Source organism: Mirounga angustirostris, unplaced genomic scaffold (genome assembly GCF_029215605.1).
Source record: "Mirounga angustirostris isolate CCGP_5_RB_7025 unplaced genomic scaffold, mMirAng1.0.hap1 SCAF_2, whole genome shotgun sequence".
Classification (NCBI taxonomy): domain Eukaryota; kingdom Metazoa; phylum Chordata; class Mammalia; order Carnivora; family Phocidae; genus Mirounga; species Mirounga angustirostris.
The window spans coordinates 181,545,428-181,570,409 of record NW_026991710.1 but is presented as its reverse complement, the minus strand read 5'-3'; the positions used below and the strand labels follow the sequence as shown (position 1 = coordinate 181,570,409).

The 24,982-nt window shown below is 35.0% G+C and overlaps 1 protein-coding gene across 7 annotated transcripts in view; it reads right to left on the bottom strand.

The window, feature by feature from the left end:
* Positions 1–875: 875 nt before the first annotated feature.
* Positions 876–24,982, bottom strand: part of VPS37A (VPS37A subunit of ESCRT-I) — a 43,572-nt gene continuing 19,465 nt past the window's right edge. Inside the window, exons 2-12 of one of the 7 annotated variants that reach the window (XM_064585610.1) lie at positions 23,894–23,968; positions 21,907–22,021; positions 20,992–21,092; positions 13,906–14,131; positions 12,316–12,386; positions 9,580–9,707; positions 9,441–9,499; positions 9,295–9,345; positions 5,488–5,631; positions 4,435–4,515; positions 876–2,876 (exon numbers count right to left, since the gene is read on the bottom strand). In XM_064585610.1, the coding sequence (XP_064441680.1) occupies positions 4,435–4,515; positions 5,488–5,631; positions 9,295–9,345; positions 9,441–9,499; positions 9,580–9,707; positions 12,316–12,386; positions 13,906–14,131; positions 20,992–21,092; positions 21,907–22,021; positions 23,894–23,968 (1,051 nt within the window). In that variant the 3' untranslated portion in view covers positions 876–2,876. Of the gene's footprint in view, positions 2,877–4,434; positions 4,516–5,487; positions 5,632–5,672; positions 6,522–9,294; positions 9,364–9,440; positions 9,500–9,579; positions 9,708–12,315; positions 12,387–13,905; positions 14,132–20,991; positions 21,093–21,906; positions 22,022–23,893; positions 23,969–24,982 lie in introns of those variants that run through there. The other 6 variants (XM_064585611.1, XM_045879731.3, XM_045879730.3 and 3 more) reach the window with 6 other exon arrangements.

Below are 24,982 nucleotides of genomic sequence, written 5' to 3'. Positions count from 1 at the left end.
AACTTTGACCATAATCAACAAAGGAACGTCTTTAAAAATAAAGTTAGGTGAGGATAAGGGAAACCTTGGCATATGGCTTTATTCTTTAAGATCAAAAAGTTTACTCTCTTCCCCTAAAAATGAATTCCAATTTTCATTGAAATTCCTTCGATTTAAGCAAATGTAATTTATGATCAAACTTACCTGTCAAACAACCTCTATTCCAATATAAATTTCCTACTCTTGTTTATTCCTAGAAAATCTTCCAATTTGAAACAGGTATCTTTACTGTACATCCCATTTATTTAGACAACTTTCTTCTATTTGAGACATTAGTGTTTAAATTTCTACCCATGACAAACTTCTACTCTGAATAATAACTCCTAAGCTTTCCTCTATTTTCTGATTTCCATCTGGTCTTCTCTTACATGTTAAAGTAAAATCAGAACCTCTGCCTTGGCAGGCCTTTTTTCCCCTGTGGCATGACCTCTCCAAATGACCAATTTTTAGAAGAAAACAACATAGCCATAAAATTACCCAAAAAATCACTTACTTTTTCTATTGCAATATAAACCAAAATATGCAGATTTTTTTCTGTCTTGGACAACTTATACAACCTATATCTGAACTAAATTGTCTGTTGGTTAAATGCGGATAGATATTCATGATCAAATTCCTCTTTTTAATGACTGGGTTGTAAGGAAGTTGCCTAATAAATTAATTTTGGAAGGAGGAAGCAAGCTATGTTAACTGGTATAGAATGAAACTAGGACAGTTTGGTTTAAAGAATAAAAAACATTGAGATGAATTACGTGATTATGTAGAAGAAATTTACTGTGTAAGAAAATGTGGGGTTTTTTTTGTTTTGGGGGTTTTGTTTGTTTTTGCGTGGAGGGGAAGGCAGATGAGCACCCAAGCACCTAAACCATGTTTGAGTTACTGTATAGTATTTCCACTGTGCCTTATTCTGAATAGGTGTTAAATAAAATTAGCAGATCAAATGAATTAATGTCCTTTTAAAATGGCTGTGATCTGCTGCTCTCTTGTTATAGGTTCTACACAGTTTCTAAGAAAGCCACCTGATTATTTGCAAAAGACTGGGGCTATTATGTCCTCCATTGCAGTGACTGCTGGGAAAATTGGAAGTTCTGCTGGTCTGTGCAATATGCAAAGGTTTCTGAATACCCAGAAGACTCTGCCATAAATTTAAAACACTTACCTCGGTTATTTCATCTACAAATCCATAAAAATCATGTCTGGTCATTCTGAAGATTAAACAGCATGCCCTTAGCACAGCGCCAGTGAGACAGGCAATTAATGAAAGTTAATATCTTTATTCCAATTATATACTTATAGTCCATATGAATACGTGCTCTTCCACAAAGACAGATTAAGTATTATTTTTCAATTCTAAGAAAATAATTTTTTTTTTCCTAAAGTTCTATTGCCAAGGACATGTACAGAAAGAAAAAGAATTAAAAAAAAAAACAAAACTGTAGTATTATATGCTGGCATCTGGAATAACAATACATATTGGGATGGAAATTTAAACAAAAGTATGCATTAACTTGTTTTGTGATTTAGACACCACCTTACCAAGCCTCAGATACACATAGTTACAGATTTTCTCCTTTATTAGCTTTGACAGCTACCCATAAACTGTGTTCATTCTGTAACATGGTATAGAAGCAAACTGCTGAACATAGTACAATTTAAAGAGCAAATTCAATAAAATTAATTAAAAACTAGACTGCCCAAAAGTTAAATATTAATTTTATTAATAAAGTTGTTCTCTTATGAAAAGCTAACTCACAGTAAAGGTCAAAAGAATTCATTCACTTCTGTGTCTAGATTTACTATTTATTAACAAAAAGATTGTTTTTAACATTAGGAATTTAGAAAGTATATCATTATCCAATCACAAGCCTATCAGATAATTATATAAAAAAAGGAGTATGAAAGTTTATGTTGGACTAGATGAAGCGGAAGGCAATTTTTTTCTATTAGGTAAAATAATTATTTAACTGTATTGCTTCTTAAATGTATCCTTAATTTTATTTTATTTTATTATTTATTTATTTATTTTTTTAAAGATTTTATTTATTTGAGAGAGAGAATGAGAGAGAGCACATGAGAGGGGGGAGGGTCAGAGGGAGAAGCAGACTCCCTGCCGAGCAGGGAGCCCGATGCGGGACTCGATCCCGGGACTCCAGGATCGTGACCTGAGCCGAAGGCAGTCGCTTAACCAACTGAGCCACCCAGGCGCCCCTAAATGTATCCTTAATTTTAAAAATTAAACAATATATGAGCAGCTGATGTATTCTCTTGATTTATTGTGTATTAAAAGTTACTTTCTTGAGATGGCACATTAGTAGGTTTGGTATTTCCTGACACTATAAATATTTAAAAACAAATATTTTTTGAAAGTTTCATCATCTGGAAAGAAGGAGAAATAAGGCTTTCTACAGTTGAAAATAGTAATTTTTCAAAAAGGTTTAGAGGAAAAATATCTAAACAAACCATTTTTGATAAATGAGGCAGTGTCAAATTAAAAATATAAATTTAAACGAAGCAATTTTATAAAATATTGATACTAGCTAAAATTACATGCATAGGTACTTAATAATTGAACAGAGGAACAGCAGTGGAACTTAAATATGATAGGATTGATCAACAATAAATAAACATAGTGCAAATCGTGCAGAAAAATTTCTCAAAGCGAAGGCTACAGCAGTCATTCTAATCTGTACAAAATCAGTCTCAGTTCTGTATATGATCTATAACAGGATATCTATGAATTCAGCCACTGTGATGAAATGCCAATTTGCAAATCATACATAAAAATGTGCTTAGTCTTGTGTCCTTTCTGTCTTGGCAGTTTATGTTTTCAGGAAAATCTGAAAAGAAAACATAAAAAACCCTAAGATTTAACTTAAGGGGATAAATTGTCATCTCTTTACATTCTCTTCCAATTAAGATCTACCTATAAGAAGATAACTTGACTATGAGGGAAAAGAGGTAGGGAAAGAATTCTACCATGTTCGTATAAATAATTACTCAGTGCCTACTTTCTTCCTAAACCTTGATATTAAAAATCAGCCCTTACCCAAGGGGAACTGACAGTATGATTTGTAAAACAAGAAAACAATTCAATGTTATGTACAACTAGATTAAGGGAAGGGGCAGATGAGTCTGAGGTAGAGATGAGAAATTCCTGCCATCCTTCCCTATAAATGCTCCCTCTTCAGAGTCCCCTCCTTCAGCCCACTTGAATGAGCACAGAGCCACATGACACTGATCTCCAGGCCAAACTGTTGTTGGGCCAGTCTCTTTCCTGGGGATTGGCAGTGAAACCCTTGTTTAGTTTCCATGGGCGACGTGAACTGTCCTAATGTGGTCAGGCCTGTGGGGAGCAATGGTGGAGCATGTGCGAGGGGAGCGAAGAAAGGCGCTCTGAAGAGCTGCAAGTCAGGAAGCACAAGACAGTGAGAGGCAGGCAAGAAGAGAGACACAGAAAAGAGAAACAAGCAGCCTTAGCAAGGGTGTGAGAAGAAGTTATTATGGCTTCTTGTCGTGTTTTCACTCTCAGCGACTGAGCTGTCCTTTGTGCATTCTGACTCTATAAAGTATTTCTGCATTGTTCAATAATACAAGCTTTTATTTAAATTTGTTGGGGTGCAAACTAGTCTTCACAACCAAATCACTCCTAAACTACATAGATAGAGAGGAAAAGGGAGTGTCTTGAGATCAACAAGAGCGTGACCAAAGATACAGTGATAGGAGAAATAACATGAAATGGAGAACTTAAGGGGAAAATGGAAAACTGAAGTGGGTGTTCCCAAACATACTCCAGATTATAGAAGGCTTAAAGACAGAGAGAAATTTAACAGTGATCCTGCCCCTGCTAAGGTTTCATCATAAGTTCTGCGACAGAGAAAGTATACCACAGGGTGGTATTTGAGATCATTCTGTCAGTGCTGTGCAGGAAGGAGAAAAACTACATTCAGGTGACTGGCAAGACAATTACTGGAATAATCCTGGTCTGAGATGGAAAAGCAACAGATAGGAAGTTCATTTTAAGGGAAGAAATGACAAAGGAGACTAGTGAGAAATAATGTCAACTAAGTGAAATGGTAAACACCATATACCAGCTAAGAGACAAGAACGAATTACAGCTTACGATTCTACAGAAGTAGCTATCCAACACTGAAATAAACATTTCATTTAAGCCAACAGCATAGTGACAAACTATCCAAAAGATTTCCACTGGTTAAATGCTAATGTACATAAAATTATGCTTAATGTATACTACAAAGCATTTTCTATGTCATCTAACACAGAAGCTATGACAGAATTATGCTTAAAGCTGACTAAACAGGCACTGGTAAAAAGACTTCAATTAAAGAGTAGTCATGCAATAGCCTTCTGACTCAAACTTTCTGGAAGACAATTTACCTATAGTGGGGCATGAAATTGGCTGTGCATTGCTATTGCTTGTTGAAGTTTCTCTTCCTTGGCTCTTCTACAGTGGCAGATCTAGAAGATAAATGATTTAAAATACCAGTCACTTCTCCAATGATTTACCTACCCCTTCTTACCATTAGGACAGAATTCGAAGTTTAAGAATCCCTTAACCTGTTGACATCTTTAACTTTTGAATGTTTAAGGTAGCTCAGAATTTAAGAATCCCCACCCCCACAAACACTGAATTGTATTTGGAAGATAACCTCTGCCTGTGAACTTTCAGAATGTTAAATAAACCTTGACCCTTTATATCAATTCTCTGATTGTGGAATTTCAAGCATCTGTGTTTTAAAAATATAAAAACAAAGAACCCTACTGTTGTTAACCAGGAAGCTTAATAAATAAAAACTTTAAGGTATAGCTATATAGTACCACAAAAGAATGAACCAGAAATCAATGCTTTACTAATGCTATAACCATAATCTTTAACGTCCCTGAACTTCAATGTTCTCTTATGGAAAATGGGGACAATAAAATCTGCCCACTTTCCTTAACAGGATATGCACATACATAGTACACATTTTACAAAGTTTATTAACAAAAGGTTAATTTTCAAATGTGATGCTTCAGAGAAATCAGGTAAATATTTAGAACTCTATCGAAGGGCAAGATACGGTTAAGTAGACTTTCTTAATTTTTGGAAATCAGAACAGAACAGAAACTATCGCAGAATGTTCCCAATAATATTTACAAATTTTAAAATAACTATTTATAGATTATTCCCTTTTTAAATAACTTGTTGAACATAAGAAGTTGTACACTCCTATAACTATTAAGACCAGACTTAAGCTGATTTACTAGCTTTAGTACAAAATGATAGTAAAATATTGCTATCATTCTTAAAAAAGAGAAGCTCTTCAGTTTCTTCTCATGGCACTCAAAACTCCAGCTCAGTAACATGCTAAAGTATTTTTTACTCATGAATATACTTAAGTAATTTGGTATAACACTGTCACTTGTCCTCAACTGAAGAGTTTTACATACTGTTCTCTTTTCCATGAAGCTACTGAGAAAATCATCTATTTCAGTTTTTCCCTCTAAGAAATCTTCAGCAATATTATCAGATTCTTCCTCAGCTTCATGTGCAGCTACTTTCAATCTTGCCTGTAGGGCACTCGCACTACAGCTCTGAAAAAGAAAATCAAGTACTAATTTAGTTTACACTGCTCAGAAAAACTCCTTAGAGGCAAAGGAAATGAGATAGGGGTAGGGAGGAGCAATTCATTATATCCCTTACACAGCCTCCTTCTTTTTTTTTTTTTTAAAGATTTTATTTATTTCTTTGACAGAGAGAAAGACACAGCAAGAGAGGGAAAACAAGCAGGGGGAGTGGGAGAGGGAGAAGCAGGCTTCCCGTGTAGCAGGGAGCCCGATGCGGGGCTCGATCCCAGGACCCTGGGATCATGACCAAGCCAAAGGCAGACGCTTAAGGACTGAGCCACCCAGGCGCCCTCACAGCCTCCTTCTTGAGGAAAACTGCTACCACCCAGGTCCTCAGCTTTTGGATATAGGGGTAGATACCAAACACAAAATAACCGAATCCATTGGCTGCAAACCACTGAATGTGGAAACTGAGCCAATCAGTGTCTTCTCCTGGGGATTTAGGAATTAGGTCATTGTGGTAGGCACCCTCTAAGAGGACCTCTATTATTCCCCACCTCTTGAGTGTGGGCTGGACACAGTGACTCCCTTCTAATGAACAGAATATGGCAAAAGTGATGGGATTAAATTTGACCAAACAGGCAAAAGACCTGTACAAACACTGCTGAAAAAAAACTGAAGAAGACATAAATGGAAAGACATCTTGTGTACACGGATTGGAAGACTTAATATTGTTAAGAAGACCATACTACCCAGGGGAGCTTGGGTGCCTCAGCTGGTTAAGCGGCTGCCTTCGGCTCAGGTCGTGATCCTGGGGTCCTGGGATTGAGCCCCGCACTGGGCTCCCGGCTCAGCAGGGAGTCTGCTTCTCCCTTTCCTCTCTCTCTCTCTGCCCCACCTTCTCATGCTCTCTCTCTCTGTCAAATAAATAAAATCTTTAAAAAAAAAAAAAAGACAATACTACCCAAAGTGATCTACAGAGTCAATGCTATTCTTATCAAAATCTCCATGACAGTTTTTTGCAGAAAAAGAAAAACCCATTCTAAAATTCATATGGAATCTCAAGTGACCCCAAACAGCCACAACAATCTTAAAAAGGAAGAACAAAGTTGCATACTTCCTGATTTCAAAATTTACTACAATGTTACAGCAATCAAAACAACATTGTACTGGCATAAGAAGAGACATGTAGATGAATGAAAGACCAAGCCTAGAAATATACCCTCACAAACATGGTCAAATATTTTCAAAAAGTGTGTTAAGACCAAAAGACAGTCTTTGGCAAATGGTGCAGGGAAAACTGGATACTCACATGCAGGATGAAGTTGGACCTTTATCTTACCTCATATATAAAAATTCACTCAAAAAATAAAAAAATAACTAAAAATTAACTCAAAATGGACTGAAGACCTAAATATAAGAAATAAGAGGATTTTTTTTTTTTTTTAATTTACTTTTTTTAAGTACGCTCCATGCCCAGCGTGGGGCCCAGCGTGGGACTTGAACTAACGACCCTGAGAGCAAGACCTGCGCTGAAATTAAGAGTCAGGACCCTTAACCGACTGAGCCACCCAGGCTATTTTTAAAAATAGTCATGCTAGTGGGTGTGAGGTGGCAACTCACACACAGGAATGAACAGGAATGAACCATTTTCTCATCACCCTTGCCAACCCTGGTCATTTAACTTTTTAAGTTTGGCTCAGAAGAATGAGGCAGATTTTGATTTTAATTATTATTATTGAAAGGCTGACTATCTGTTCAAATGCTTCCATTATTTATTCATTGAATATTTACTGAGTATCTACTATGTGCCAAGGACTGGACCTGGTACTGGGTGTATGGGGGAATAAAACATGGCATGTTTCTGCACTGACGGCACCAAGAGTCCAGTGAAGTGATTTACATACTTTACACAGAAGACTGACTCATCATCCCCAAAGATTTTGAGTGAACACATGTAGAGACAAGCGTAGGAATCAAGGTTATATTTTTTAAGTGTTTCAAAAATCATTTCAAGCAATTCTTCTATAAATGGCACAGAAGACAGAGTAACTGTTACACCAGTGTGTCTACTGGACATTCATATTTCTCTTTTTGAGTTTCTTGTTCTTTCCTTTGCTTTCCTTTCACTGTCTTATTCCTAATATTAAGGGGATCCTGGAAATATCTGGCAATTGTGATGCTTGCTGTTGGTTTCTAATATCTCAAGTTAAGGAATTAATTTCTATTCTTAACTTACTAAGAATTTATAAAGAATGATGTGACTATTATTCAGCATCTACTAAACTCTAATGTGCAGCTAAGAGTGTTTCAGTTGCTTTTCTCAGACCTTCTTCTGGTTAAGAGGAAGGGAGGACTGCTTACATTTGATTCCTGACTCTGATACTTTCTGTTTATATGACTTCAGGAAAGTTATTCAATATCCCTGTGCCTCAGACTGCTTATCTATACTATAAAAAATAATAACATTGCCTACCTCCTAGAATTTTGTGGAAATAATGGGCAACATATGAAAATAGCATAGTGCAGTGTAAGATGCATAATCACTATTCAATGTTAGCTATTATTTTTTGTCTTTAACTCTAAAGGATGATTATCTGAAATCCATTATAAATTTATATTTTCCTTTGCCATCATTTTTTTTGTTGTTTTTTTTGTTTTGTTTTTTTACATTGGCTTTACCTTCCAGAATTGCTGACTTTAAAGGAAAGAGGATGTTGTTAAATTATGATGTTGGTTATTGACATGACATACAAAGATGATGTCTCCTATTCCTTTTCATTTTTAAAGATTTTACAGAAATATGGGTTGAATTTTGTAAAGTGGTTTTTATTTTTTATTTAGCTGGATTTCTAGCATAAAACCTATTACTTGTGGTGAATTAAACTTTATAATTTTCATATATTTTTCAATTTCCTAAGTTTTCACTTGAGATAGCTGTACATAAGCTTACAAGTGAGACTACAGTTCAAGTTTTTTGTTAGATTTATATTAGAGGAAGTAAACTGGCATTTAGAATAATGTTCCTAGTTATTTATGGGGCGTTTTGTATTTTTCTGCTTTGGAACCAAATATGCCCTTGCATGAGCACAAATAATGTATAATGCCCCATAATTGACAGCTATTCATCAAGCCTTATAAAGACAGACACCTAATAACTGCTTTCTGGTAATAATGAAAATAAGAATGTGGCTCACACATATTCAGATTAAAAAATCTTATGGTGCGGGGGCGCCTGGGTGGCTCAGTTGGTTAAGCGACTGCCTTCGGCTCAGGTTGTGATCCTGGAGTCCCGGGATCGAGTCCCGCATTGGGCTCCCCGCTCGGCAGGGAGTCTGCTTCTCCCTCTGGCCCTCCCCCCTCTCGTGTGCTCTCTCTCTCTCTCACTCTCTCAAATAAATGAATAAATAAAATCTTTAAAAAAAAAAAAATCTTATGGTGGGGGCGCCTGGGTGGCTCAGTCATTAAGCGTCTGCCTTTGGCTCAGGTCATGAACCCAGGGTCCTGAGGTCGAGCCCCACATCGGGCTCCCTGCTCAGTGGGAAGCCTGCTTCTTCCTCTCCCACTCCCCCTGCTTGTGTTCCTTCTCTCACTCTGTCTCTCTCTGTCAAATAAATAAAATCTTTAAAAAATAAAAAAACAAAAAATAAATAAATAAAAATTCTTATGGTAAAGAGCTAAACATCTTACCTCACTAAGTTCATGTTGCCTTTGCATCTTCTTTTCAAAAGTAGATTTCAGCTGTGTAAGCAATTCATACTAATAGATAAAATAAAAATGTTATTTTATTATATTTTTAAATTGTATGGATTTCTTCAAAATGATAACTAACTCACCTTATCTAAAACAGTTTGCCTTTTGGCTTCCAAGCTGGGCTCTAAAAGGAGATTTTTTCCTGTAAGATAAATTTCTGGTTTATTTCTAGATAAACATCATATTTTTCTTAGGAAATTTAAGAAGTAAGGAAAGACATACTTGCTAGCTCTTCAATACTTTTTACTAAGTCATCTTTGTCAGTAATAATCTGTTTTAGTTGGGGCAAAGTCAGAAACTGTTCTAGTAATATCTCCTCTTGTTCATTCATATCTGTAAGCTGTGACACACTAGAAACACAACAGAAAAGTTAATGAATATCAGTCACTAATTTTTCTCCATGATGATATTCAGGTTTTCCATTTTATTCAGTTGATATGGCTCTAAATAATTTTTGAACTATCATTTATATATCTATATCTATATATAACACACACACATACATAAGGAGGCAAATTATAACCTTAAAAGCAATAAAACATCAACCACAGTGGAACATAAAGTGGTCTGAAAGTAGCATCCAATCATGATAGGATTATGAAGACTAGGGTTCATGAACAATCACAACAATGTTAACCTCTGTGTCTATTTAGCTAATAGGTGTGTGGCTGTCACAATAAAAGGTATATATATGGATATGTGTGTGTACAGATAGTCATAAAATATTTAAGGAAAAGCAATCATGGAGGGCTAAACCAAAGCCAAAAATCAATATCCACAGGGTGAAAGAGGAAACTGGATGGGTGGGATAGAAATGGAAGCTAAACCTTACTGAACATATCTATTAGTTTTGACTACCGATCCATACAAAAGCATCATATGTTTAAAAAAATTTAATTAAAAAAAAAGCAGTCTCTAAAATTCAGAGTAAATGGAAATAAACAAGCACTGGTTTTTTTCTAAGTTACATATCCTCCAGAGAAGTAGTATTCAGACTTTAAAAAACAGTATTTGGCTGTACATGTCAGGTGTGACAGAACCAAAACACAAAAGAAATATAAAAAACAAAACAAAAACAAACGCTTATCTTGAATTCAATAATCATAGCAATAATATTGATATTGTAATTTTGAAAAAGAACAAGTGTCTTTCAGAGAAATGACTTCAGGCCAGGGAAAAGAAATTTCATGATGGCATCTTTGTTTTGTCAGAAAGGCTATAGAAGCCAATGTGAAGAGTTTGTTAGGGACTCAAGATAGAACTGTTTAAGCATCAAGAAGAATAATGACTGCAATATACTGAAACACATCAAATATATTTTTTAAAAAATTTATGAGTTCTTAACAACACAGAAACAACTATAAAAATAAACACAGAAAACCTTGCCTATCAAAAACTTTGGAGCTTGTTTGTGCATTAACTCATTATTCTGAAAACTGAAAAACAAAAAACAAAAAACAAGGATTTATCTTTCCATTCCTATATGAAGTGTATTTCAATAAAACTAAATAGTTGATACAAAAGTTCTTTTCACAGAATTCTGCTTAATTCCGGCAGTAATAATCACATTTGCAATCCTTAATGAAATAATGGATAGCCAATGATTTCAGGGGTTTCATCTGTTTCAATCTTAATGTCACTAAAAATAGGGCAACCAGACATCACTGTTGCCTTATGTGATGTAATAAGTATGCACTAATTACAATGTAAGTATTCTTGACCAAAGAATTGAACCTATTTTTTTTTCAGCATTGAGATATAATTGACATATAACACATAACATCGCGTAGGTTTACGGTGTGCAGCTCAATGATTCGATAAAACTGAACCTAACTCTAATTAAAACTCTAGATCTAGCCACCAAGAGAAAGAAATATAGGAAAGAGAAGAACATCTTCAATGGTACTACAAGGATGCAATCAGGCAAAAACAGGATATAGAAAATTCTCCAAGACAACCATTTTCCTCAGTAAATGTGTAATAATATAGTGTGCATAATATAACATGTATAATAGTATAATGTGACATTTTCATAATAATTTTTTTTTAAAAGAAGGAAGGAATAAAAAAAAGAATCCTTTATAACACTGAACAATAATAGTACCTACTTTCTGGGGTTGCTGCAAGCATAACATGTATGTGATATATTGTAAACCTTCATTGACTATTATTAGAAAATAATGAATCACTACTTCCTAAAAATGATTATAAAACACTGGGTCAGTTAAGGTAAATTTTTTTTTTTTTAACTGTAGGATTTCTCATAGGTATTTGGCTGTATATCCCTGGTGGGATATATCCCAGAGACAAGAATTACAAAAAAAATTTTTTAATTACACTCAGAAGTCTTAGTAAAAACAGCCTTATGAGTATTATAAACCTTCAGTGGGGTATAAAGGATGCAATGCTTCCCAAAGTTGAGTGGCCATAAAACAATTTTTTCATGAAGCAACTTAGAGAAGCAGTGTTCTACGAAAGACAGTACTTTAATACTACAGACTTATGTGTTATCAGTTTGAATACAATTTGGCTCTGTAAAAACACTGTGATTTTTCTTTATGAGAACATTAATGTGTTCCTCTATGTACAAAGTTCTACCTACAAAAGGATAAATGAAAAAGTCTAAAATAAGCCAAAAAATATTTTAAATCACCAGGGATGATGTATTGAGAAATAATTTTCACAATAATGTAAGCCTCAAGAGAGAACAACATTGTTATCCTGGTAACTATTATATCATTTCCAGCATCTAGAAAAATCCCTAGGTACATACTCACTCAATAAATACAAACTACAAGACAGAAAGCTGATTTGTATAACTAAAACAGCCACAGTATAGAAATAGTGAGGATTTAAAAAATCATTTTCTTTAATACAGGTATGAAAATGATGATCTGGTTTGTATTTATCATTGTCAAAGAGATAATGAATACTGACATTACTCTCCAAGTTTTTTACCTTAGTTCTGAGAGTTCTGGAAATGTATCAGGGATATCTGGCATCTTGTAACCAAAACCATCTTGGCTTATCTAAAGAGAAGTATGAAATGGTAATTAAGTTTTAGCCATCTTTTTGACTGCTCCTATTTACTTATAAATGTAATTTTTAATGTACTACATCCCATGTTTCATTATCACCTTCATCTTTGTACTTTACATTGTCCTTATTCTCCCCTTCTTTCTTTACTCTTATTTTTTTCAGTGTACTTTATACATAGAGGATTAAATTTTTTTTTTTTTTTTGGGGGGGTGAGGATCATGTGAGTACCTGTGCTAACCTCTTTCTTGGGCAAGTATATATTAAATAAAACGCTTAAGTGTATCTGTGACTAATGTAGAGAATCATCTGTGGATTTCATTGATACATATGAATACATTTGCCTCAAATAAAAGATACTAAATATAAAAAAAAATGTAGTAAGTTGCAAAAGTCTGAATAGTTACATAACTAAGTCTGACAAGACAGTAGGGTAGATAAGGAATAGGTAATCCATTGTTTTATAAACGACTTTTTAAAACAGAGGATCCTTGAAAACATCTCTTGTAACTTTGTTTATCCTACTAATTGTAATTAATATTGTTCATGATATTCACAGTATTTGTTCATAATATTTCTTACTAAAATGATGAATGGTATTAGAAAAACAAACTCCACTTGGGCCTAATCTAAATTATTACAAACACTAAAATTAGTAAAGTTGGATATAATAAGGTTTATAATATTTGAGTATTACTGTGGGTGATACTCACTTAAGGTTAAAATGGAGGTTTTAAAATCATTTTATGTTTTATTCATAAAGTAGTAGTCTCTCAGTAACATCCCACAGGGCAATAGTTACCAGTTTATTTAAGAACATACAATTTTTTTTTAAAATCAATGAGACACTTGAAGCTCTTGGCATGGTAGAGAGCAGATCCTCCACAATCTGATACCTACTTCTCTTACGTGATCACTTTTTGTGCCTCTGCCTATTTCCTATACGACAGTCAGAGAGATCTATTAAAGGCAGTTTCACAAAAAATGCGATTTGGTTTACGTTTCTGCAACTTTGTCAATAATATTGCCTCTTTATGGAAAGCTTTATATAACCCTTTTCATCCTGACAAATTCATTACCACCTATCAAAATCTGGCCTTAAACATAAACAAATAAATTAATTTATCTGCTCATTTTAAGTGAGCACCTACTGTATGTATCAGGTGTGCTCTGAGGCACTAAGGATAAAGTGGTGAAAAAGCAGAGACACATTTTTTATAAAAGCATCCCTTCTGGTCTACCTCAGTTCCTGGGAGCACTGACCGTTTCCTCAACTGTCTTCACCATGAACTCTAGACTCTCTCTTCTACTCCATTGGAAGTTATTCTTACTTGCAATTATTTGATAATTTGCTGGTCTCCTCTGAGTTTGTTACTTGAGTTGAAAATGTGATTTAATCTTTTTATCTTTTGTGACTTACTTAGTGGCTGGCACAAGAAGGCAGATAATAAATATTTGTCAATTGGATGAGTTTTCAAGGATATAGAAATACAGAAAACTGAAGATACCCACCGGTGCTGAAGTGTCTGTTGTAGGAACAGGTAACGGCAGATTTGAAAGGACACCGAAAGAAGGAGCAGCGGGTTTGGCTGGTGTGTAACTTGTTGTTGAAGAAGAAATAGTGTCAGCAACAGACAAAGAAGTGATAGTCCTGTTAGCTTCTTGTGGGGGATATGGAGGAAGAAATGGGAAACCCTGGGATGCATAAGGAGGCATCCCACCTGGATTACTGTAGAGGCTAAAGAAAAAGAAAAAAACATTAGATTAGACTTTAGGGGTAAACCTATAAAATTATTCCCAAATGGTTCTAAATAACAATGGTCATGACAAAGAGACAGAATCTTGTTATTATAATCATATAATTGAATTAAATATTCTACAAATTGATAATGACCCCACTCCCCCCAAACAGAAGTGTGGTTTCCATGAAAAAAGAAAATGTTTTAGAAAACATATAATTCAACTAGTCAGAGTAGAAGTGAATAGACAGGCTCTTTTTCAGTTTTGAGCATTCCATTAGCATCAATCACTGTCTTCATAAAGAGAACGGAGAACATTTAACCCAGAAAATGTATTCAAGACAGGTTGTTTAAATAGTAGCTCTCACTTTATCTGGAAAAATATAAGTCAAAGTCATGACTGCGTTTCTAAAAGATTTTAAAGGAAAATACTTAAAAGTATAGAAGAACTGCTAAAAATGTTAAAATATAAAAAAGTACATATAAAAAAACAAGTATATAGATTAGAAAAAGTTGTACAGCAGCATGTACTTGGGATTGAATTAGAGAGCAATATTTATTTTTTGCAGTGTAAAAATATCTGGGTCCTGGTTCAAGATGACAATCAAGCAAGACCTTGAAATCACCTCCTCCCATGAACACACTAAATCTGCAGGAATATGGAACAATTTCCTCAAAAAAAAAGCCCTAAAATTTAGTTGTACAACTCCTACAAATCAAGCCAATATGAAAAAATCTTGAAGCAAGTAGGAAAGCCTGAGACACAATCTCAGTGTAAACCGAAACCTCAACAGAGACCTATAATCAGGAGAAAATGCAAAACCTGAAGCTTCTTCCTGAAGAGCAAGAGTTTGAACCCCACACTGAGCAGTCCATCTTTTAAGCCCTGCATCTCAAAGAACAGCCCCCAAAACATCTAGCTTTGGAAACCAAAGGACCTACCCCAGGACCCAGCACAGAAGCAGTCGATTGAGAGGCACCCAGATTTTAGGTGTAAGGGTCTCATTTCCTAATCTTAAAGTGTCCTCTTGAGGGACAGGTACCTAATTTAACCCCCATCCAGGGACCCCCTGGGATTTGCTCTAGGGACAAAGGGTGGTAGGTGCTCTCTTCATGTTCTCCCTGTCACACTCCAGAGCACCGATATCTCTTGGAAGGAAGCTCTCTTGCACATATGGTGCTTAGTTTTTATGTCTGGTGCCCCAGTTTTGGTGGCTGCCATCCACAAGATACCCATTGACTGCATGGCTCTGGAGGCTGAGGGCTTGCATTCCTGGGTCCCATGCGACTGTAAAACAATAAGAGAGTCAGTTGTTGGCAGGCTACCACCCCCAGGGCGCTGCACAGACAGCAGCTCGAACACACCCCTAGTCTTCCTGTGAAAGAGTCTAATAAACAGGTCTGAAAGCTTTGGCTTGATGAGAAGGCTTCTGGTTTGGCATACAACCAGGGGCTTACAGAGGCACTCCCAGGAAACGTAGGTTGGTGGATGCCATCTCTGCACACTCCCTCAGTCTTACTCCAGCTCACAAGTATCTCCCAGAAAGAAGCTTATACAATCATCTGGGCCCCAATTTTGCAATTGTACCCAGGGACCAGACCTCCAGATCTCTGGTGGCCAGCACGGCTTACACTTGCAGCCCCACAGACTATATATATTTGCATACTTTAAAAGCTGCTACCTGAGGGTCTGGCTGAAGGTTTGGCTTCTATTCAGCCTGAATCCAGGTGCTGGCTGAGGTCTTCTCAGGTCCTGGTGCACCCTCAAATACTGGGAGCTATTAAAAATATAATAGGGTCCTGGGACAATACACGATTTTAGAGACAATCAAGAGGTAGGGCAGGACTGAATGATAAGGTTCATCTCCTGGTCCAGTCCTCAAGACTGGGAGAGGTGGCTGCTTCATCTTATGCATAGAAACCAACATAGTCAAGGAAAATGAAGAAGAAGACAAATACGTTCCAAACAAACAAAAACCTCAGGGGGGAAAATGTAATAAAATGGAAATAAGTAATTTACCTGATAAGAGTTCAAAGTATTATACACTTAATGAACTTGGGGGAAGAATGGATGAACAAACACAGTAAGAACTTCAACAAAGAGATAAAAAATTTAAGTACCAAACAGAAGTCACAGAGGTTAAAAAAAAAAAATACACTAGAAGATTTCAAAAGCAGACTAAATGAAGCAGAAGAAATGAGGAGTATACTCAAAAATAGGGCAGAGAAACTCACCCAATCAGAGCAGCAAAAAGAAAAAAAAAAAGATGCTCCCTGATTTGAAAGTATATTACAATGTTATAGTAGTCAAAACAGAATATTATTGGCATAAAACTATATACAAATAGATCGATGGAACTGAATACAGAACCCAGAAATAAACCTATGCATATATTGTAGCCAAGAATATACAATGGGGAAAGGATAGGCTCTTCAATAAACAGTACTGGGGAAAATGGATGGCCACATGCAAAAGAATGAAATTACCATTTCTTTACATCATACACAAAAATTAATTCAAAGTGGATTAAAGACTTAAATTTAAGACCAGAAACCATTAAACTCCCAGAAGAAAACACAAGGAGTAAGATTCTTGAAATTGGTCTTGGTGATGATTTTTTTGCATCTGATACCAATAGCAAAGGCAACAAAAGCAAATAAACAAGTGGGACTCTATCAAACTAAAAAACTTCTGCACAGCAAAGTAAACTATCCACAAAACAAAAAGGCACCTTACTAAATGGGAGAAGATATTTGCAAATAATATATCTGATAATCAGGAGTTAGTATCCAAACTATGTAAAGAAATCCTACAATAGCGAAACACAATCCAGTTAAAAAATGGGCAGGGAATATTAATAAATATTTTTTACAAGATAACATACAGATGGCCAAGAGATACATAAAAAGATGTGCAACATCACTAATCATCATGAAAACGCAGATCAAAACCACAATGAATTATCACCTGACACCTGTTAGAATAGCCATCACTAAGAAGACAAGAAATAAGTGTTGTGGAGGATGTGGAGAACAGGAAACCCTTGTGTACTCTTGGTGGGAATATAAATTGGTGCAGCCACTATGGAAAATAGTATGGAGGGTCCTCAAAAAAATCAAAATAGAATTACCATATGATCCAGCAATTCTACTTCTGGAGATTTATCCAAAAAACTGAAAACAGTAATTCAAAAAAATTAATGGTGACTCTGTCTGGGCTCCTATGTAGTCTCAGGATAGGGTAGTTACTAGAAAGACACACCGACGAAGGGCTGGAACTATTAGCTGCACCCACCAACCTCAGGGAATGAGGGGCTGCAAACTAAGTTCTATGAAAACTCTTGAACAATGAGGTCTGACAAACTTCCTTGTTGGTGAATGCATCCACATGGTGGGAGGATGGTGCACCCCGGCCCACGGGGACAGAAGCGCCTGCATTCGGGGCTCTTCTAGTCCTTGCCCTGTGCATTGCTTCACATGGCTCTTCATCTGTATCCTTCATAATGCCCATTTATAATAAACTGGTAAACATAAATAAATATTTCTCTAAGTTTTGTGAGCAGCTCCAACACATTAATGGAACCTGTGAGGGGAGGCATCATGGGAACCTCTGATTTTATAGTCAGTTGGTCAGAAGCACGTGAACAACCTGTGGATTTGACTGGTGTTTAAAGTGGAGCAGTCTTCTGAGACTGAGCCTTTAACTTGTGGGATCTGTCACTACCTTCAGATAGAGAGCATCAGAATTGAATTATATCTATAGGAAACCTGGACACTGTCTGCTGAGAACCGGAGAATTACTTGGTGGTGTGGAAAACACACATATCAGAGTACTGAAATATGTTCCAAAATATATAAAGCTTGAACAATTTTTAAACTGGAGTATTATTATTTTATTTAATTACATAAATTTACATAAGTTGAAATTATGTTGGAAAACAATTTTATGGATTTTGAAACTAAAGTTCATATGGAAAATTATACAAAGAAAAGTATCTGATGGAGAGTTAAGAAGAGAATAACTGTGCCATCTGGTAAAACAAATTATAAAACCTTTATAATTTAAAAAAAAAAAAGAAAAGCAACTTTTTTTTAGAGCAAATAGTGGTAAATGGATATGCAGATCAATGGAACTGAATATAAAATCCAGAAAAAGCCCGAAACACATAAGGGAATAAGGATATAAGACAGATGTGAAATAAATGGAAAAAAAGATCAGTCAATAAACAGTGTTGGGACAGCTGGAAAAAAATGAATTGGAGACAGATCATTATATTCATAACATGATAAAAACTAAATTCATCAAAGATTTAAATGCTTCGAACTAAATCTTACAAGAACTAGAAGAAATCATTGGGAAATAATTACCGTGGGGTGGGAAAGGACTTTCTGTGATCCCAAATTCCAAAGTCATAAGAGAAAATGATTAATTGCTTGACATTAAGAAAGAACAAAAACAAAAACCTATATGACAAAGCCCATTATAAATAAGACAAATAAACTGGGGGAAAACATTTAAAACTCATATCACAGACACAGGGGTAATTTGTCTAATACATAAAAAGTTCCTACAAATTGATAAAAAGACTAACAACTCAATAGCAAAATGAAAAACAGGATAGAAGACTCAGGTTACAGAAAAATAAAGAAAAACATCTCCAAATCATAGGAAAAGATACTCAACTTCATTGTCAGTAAGATAAATACAACTAAAATTATACTAACATATCATGTTCTACTTATAAATTGGCAAAGATCCATTCCAATAATATACTGTATCGGCAAAGAATATGGGAAAGTAAGCATTGTGCATAGTGGTAGAAATTGGTGCAACTTACTCTGTAGGGCAATTTTGCAGTATTTGTCAAAACTACAAATGTGCATGCCACTATGAGAATGTATCTATGAAATATATTCACATTTGGCTAGAATATTATTTTTAAGGTTATTTGCTGCAGTGCTGAGGGTAAAGAAAGGTGGGCCTTTTAGGAAAGAGTGGAAACAACAAAAATATCCATCAGCACGAGTCCTGTTAAATAAATTACACTACATCTATAAAACAAGTACTTTGTGGTCATAAAGAAGAATAAGGAAATGCTTTATGTACCAAAATGGAAAACTATTCAAACTATACCATTTAGTGAAAAAAAAAGGGGGGGGAGGGGAATGGTATGTTACAGTTTGTGTAAAAAAGGAGGAATAAAATACTCCATGTACATATTTCTTTGTAAGTCATAAAACATCTTGGAAATTCTATGCATATTCACCCAAATGAAAAACTCTGGATACAAGCAAGAAGAAAAACTAGGTTGTAAGGGAGAAGACAGTGGAAGGAAGACTTTTTACTCCATATCCCTTTATATTTTTTGAATTTTGATTCAAGTAAATATATGATCACTGAAAAAATTAAGTTTTCCAGTTTAGCTTATTTATTTAAAAAAATGGCTCATCTTTATGTTAAAAAATTAAAACTTTTATCTAAAGGTATGTCAGTGACATAAATATAAATATAACAAGTTATTTGGAAACAATATGACCAACATGAGAGAGTATTTGTATTATAAGTCTTTATTGTGAACCAATTTTTATTTAGACCTCAGTAGCAGATACAACCTATTAAATAATCTAAGGAATGCATCAAACCTGCATTTTAATAACCTGCACTTTATCACAGAACTTATTTGAAATGAGAATAAGTAAACTTACTGGCTTTTATTTTCAAATAAGGTGAATGAACTTATATCCAACCCTGCCCTGACAGAAAAACAGGATATACAGTTTTTAGATGAAGGATATTAGGAGGCTTATAACTCCAGTACAAAGACACAAGAGAGGAAAGATGAAGGCTGGGGCTGATGCACCTAATGACCTGGATAATCTAGCTAAGCAGATTTTCAGGCAGTGTTCAAAATGCTGCCTGACTCCTGAGCAAGAGCAACTTCTTGGAAATTAAGTAGGAGGACTAGGATATAAAGCCAAGAAGTATTCTGAGAAAAGGAAATAAAAAGACCAACAAGAAGCTGCATCATCATTAAATTTCAGAATACCAAAAATTTTTTCTAAAATTTACAAAGGATCAGAAATCAAAATGGCATTGGACACTTTGCAATAGAAGCCATATAGACAATATAGCAACACCTTCAAAATTCTGAGTAGAAAAGCACTTCGACTTAGATGCTAATGCAAAAAGTGGAACAAAAACAAGTTATCTCCAGTAGTCCCTAAACAAACTGCAGATTCACAAGGAAAATACATGTCGTCAAGGTCAGATGACATGAAAAAATCTGAAAGATATTTTTCAGAGCTGCTAAAAGATGTGGAAAATTAAAAAGATAAAACCACCAATGGAAAAATGGAAGTAATTATTAACTCCAGAAAAAGCAAAAAATTATACCGTAAAGGAAATGTAATCATGACAAAGTCCTTGATTCAGCAATGGGGAATATTTACAGAATCGAAGTGATGAAAATACCAAAAATGAATTTAAGTAAAGATCATGATATCAATCACTGAGAGAATGAGGGGAAAGGAACATTAATGAAAGATAATGGTAACTAAACTCCTCATCAATCATAACAGGAGGTTGGAATATAATACCTAAAATTAAAGAACCAAGACTATGTATATATTATGTTTAAATTATTCAGAAAGATGAAGGTAAATATTGGAAAAGCAACTGAAAAAGAAAACACAGCTGCCTCTGAAAAGTATGAGTGTATCTGTATGAAGGTAGGAATGTGGAATGAAGAGAACTGCCTTTTAACATCATTCGAAAATTTAAACTCTATTATGATTACTTTGATAAAAAGAAGTAAAAATAAATTTATACAAACATTTTTTGGGGTATAAATATACTTACTATGGAAATGCTGTTGAAGAAGGAGCTAAAACTGGAGGATTCTTCCAAAACTCATCCAACAGACTCTGAATAATTTTTCCAAGATCTGAGTGCATTGTAAACTAAAAGTAAGAGTAATACAGGATGATCAAAATCACTTTCAGAATAAGTCTTACTAGGATCATGTCACTGTAAAACTTAATCTTAAATCTACTTCTGCACATCAAGAACTAAATGAAAAACAAAGGATACTGTGCCAAATGACAAGATTAGCAATCTACAACTTAAAATATTTTTCTATAGACTCAATACCATAAATCAGTTAAAAATCTATTTAACCAATAATGGAGCTAAAACATTTCCACATTTAAAAAAATAATTTGAGGGGTGCCCGGGTGGCTCAGTCGTTAGGCGTCTGCCTTTGGCTCAGGTCAAGATCCCAGGGTCCTGGGATCGAACCCCACATCAGGCTCCCTGCTCGGCGGGGGACCTGCTTCTCCCTCTCCCACTCCCCCTGCATGTGTTCCTGCTCTCACTCTCTCTCTGTCAAATAAATAAATAAATCTAAAAATAATAATAATAATTTGAAGGTTCTAAGGTAAATACTGAGAATACGTTTAAGTTATAGTGCTTCAACCTTCATAGTAATCAATCATTTATGTATCCTAAGAACTTTAAGGCATATTTGAATTTTATCCCCTCCTAACAACTATGGAAAATATACTGTGAACCAAAGTTCTAACATCAACAGGTCCTCATCACAGAAAAACAAATAACCTTCAAATCAGTATTATCTATTGGATATAGTGACCTTTTTTTTGGGAAAATTACTTATTCCAAATGAGATTTCAAATGCATTTTAGATTTCTAAAATATGTAGTAATAAAGTAATACACCTGTTATACTACTTTGAAATAAATTATACTATATACATACATTGTTTACTAATGGAGAGGTAACATATACCCCTTGTTTATCCATTAAGTGATGTCGTATTGGTGGATAAACACTGATCACTGGTTTTTCCTGAGGAAACTGTGGAGGGAGCAATCTGTTAAATGTAGAACAGATGGAAAAAACACAAGTGTTATATAGTCATAATTCTAAAACAAAGTTAAAAGCAAATTAAATTTTCATGCTTTCATTCAGAGTAATTATTCACAGTAGTAAGTGCTCTGTTATGGTTGTTGATCGAAAATACACAAAAGGATATACTTTAGCAACAACATTATAAAGCAATTCAATTCAGTAAAACTTTACTATAGAATATGGATACCCTGAGTTATAAGATATTCTTCACACCATCTCAGTTAATTGCTTTCAAACTCAATATACTAAGCTATGTAAAATCTCAGATAAAATCAGATCAGGTATTTGTAACAGGTGACCCATAGTAACCAGTCTGACTATTGGACCACAGGTTCTGGCCATATAATTTTCTTGTGGTTTTCCTACTTATGAAATGCTGCCAAGAATTATTACACCATCTACTGAATTTTTGAAGAGTGTGTAGATAAAAGCAAAAGCACTATGATTAAAACATTGTAGCTGTCATTATGCCTTGGTTCTATAGGGCTCTAATGGTCCCCATTAACACAACTCTCCCAAGTCTGTCAATCACATGGTTTCAAGTAAAGAACAGTAAATTCTCAATACAAGAAGAAAAAAAAGAGGTGAAAATCTTAACCTTTATGAACTACCACAAATTTAAAACTCAGGATTGAAGTCTTAAATGGATCTTACTGGATATGGAACTCTGATTCCTAAATCTCTCTAAACTCAGAAGAATATGACCCTTTAAAACTGTCTCTCTGTTCCTGTTGGCTCTGAAAACGATTTGTTTGGCAGCACGGTCACGAAGAGAACTGGGTCTTTTTGGCTTCTCCTACTTAGCCCTACCTAGGGCATTTGATGGAGATAAAACTACTTCATTTATATAGCTAAAGATGTTAGCCTAGTTTGGTAAAAAAAAAAAACAACGATTGGCCTTTGGAGCCCAACCAATCTGGGTTTGTATCCTGACTATGCTATTCACTACGTGTGTGTCTGTAATTTACCCAGTTTGTAGCCCTGCTGTGAGGATTCACAAAGCTCCTATATCAAGATAACACAGCATAATGCCCGGCACTATTATACATTCACACTTTCATTCACTTGTTCAACTAGGATTTAATAAGGCCTTCTCTGTGCAGGCATTATGCTAGACAATGAGAATATGAAGATGAATAAGCCATGGTTCCTGTCTTCAAGTTAGGTGTTTCTTATCACACCCGAACACCTACTCTAGCACACAGCTACCTAATGCAATTTGAGGTAATAACTTAATACTTTCATGCTAAAGACTAATAATAATTACACTTAGAATTAAATGGGTACTTCCGCAATCACTTTGTCCAATCTTTCCTCTTAAATAACCTCCTGATTATAGTTTTTAACTTAATTTTTTTCTTTAATTAGTAGATCAAATTCAGCCCTGAACTTTCTGGTTGATACAGTATATCTGTTGCTGAAGACTAGAATATTTTCACTTGTTTCTAATGCAGGGGTAAATATATCTCTAATAGTTTTCCATACATGATCCCTTTGACTGTCATCATTTTCAGCCTTTCTTTTAGCCTACCTCCAACTAAGACTTCATGCAAATCAATAAAAACAATGACGGTACTAAATATTATCATTACATCTTTATATTGCATTTCTTCTTGTATAACAGCTTCTTTCTTACAGCAATACACTTTACCATGTCTTTAAAAAATTTTTGTTTCACGAAATTATGTGACTTTGATAATTTATAGTTACTAGAAAAGTAATATTTTAAATATGTTCACTTTAAACAATTTACTTCTAATAACTAAGAAACAAAATAATGAAAAGATTTTTAAAAGTACTAGTACATAAAAATATAGGATACAATCCTACTCACATGTTAATATTAATTGTCAGGTTGTTTACGGTGAACGGCAACCTGTATTCCACATCTTTCTGTATTTCAGCTATACTGTAGGAGAAAATTTGAGAGAAAAAGTCACTTGAAGTTATAAAACCATTAATGTTAAAAAGAATGTTAAATGTTTTTAGAGCCTACTAAAACTATTAATTTTAATCACCCAATCTAGATAGCCAATATAACTTGTATCTTGAGGGAAAAATTATCATAGAGAGATTTATCAAATCAGGCAATAATATTCTGATATCCAAGTGCGTGTGTGTTGGGGGAAGGTGGTAGAGTGGGGATAGATGTTGAGGTAAAATGGCAAAGAAAAACTCTCGTATTAATGCTAGGTTGATTTACTATCACTTTACCTAATTCAACATTAGTAGAAGCAATTGTTATCCCTCTGGTTAATACAAGTCAGCAAGACATCTAGGTTCTGATTAGAACACTGCCACTACCCAGCTATATAGACAGCTAGGCAGGTCTGGGTCTTAATAAGTTAAACTTAAAAGCCTGGATGAGATGTCTCCTACAGTTTTATGACAGAGACTGCTGGCTGCTTTCCAGAGACAAATAACCTCCCCTTCTTCCTCAGTAAGAAAAGTCTGATTCTACTCTGAGTAGCAATGACCTAGCCTTTTTTGCACCTAGCTGTTGCTATAGACTTACGTTCTAGCCAATAAGATAGATATAGGGAGGCTGTGGGATAGAATTACTAGGAAAGCAACTAGAAGGGGGCACAAAAAACTAGTATGAGTCCTCCTCTCCTGCCTCTACCTGATAGCTGCACTTCTAGCAGCCATCCTGGACCATGAGTGATCCTGAGAATGAAAGTCATACACTAGAGAGAGCTAAGCAGAAAGAAAGCAGCAGCCTGGGTCTTTAATGACTATGGAATTGTCAAACTGAATTTCCTTTCTGTCAGAGAAAAAAAGTTCTGCTTAACTCACTATTTTGGGAGTCTTGGCTAGTAGCAGCTGAATATAATTGCCAACTAACAGAATTTCCTTGTATTTTAACATTCTACATTTAGAATTTACTTTATTGTCAATTGCAGGGATACATTAGTACAATTAT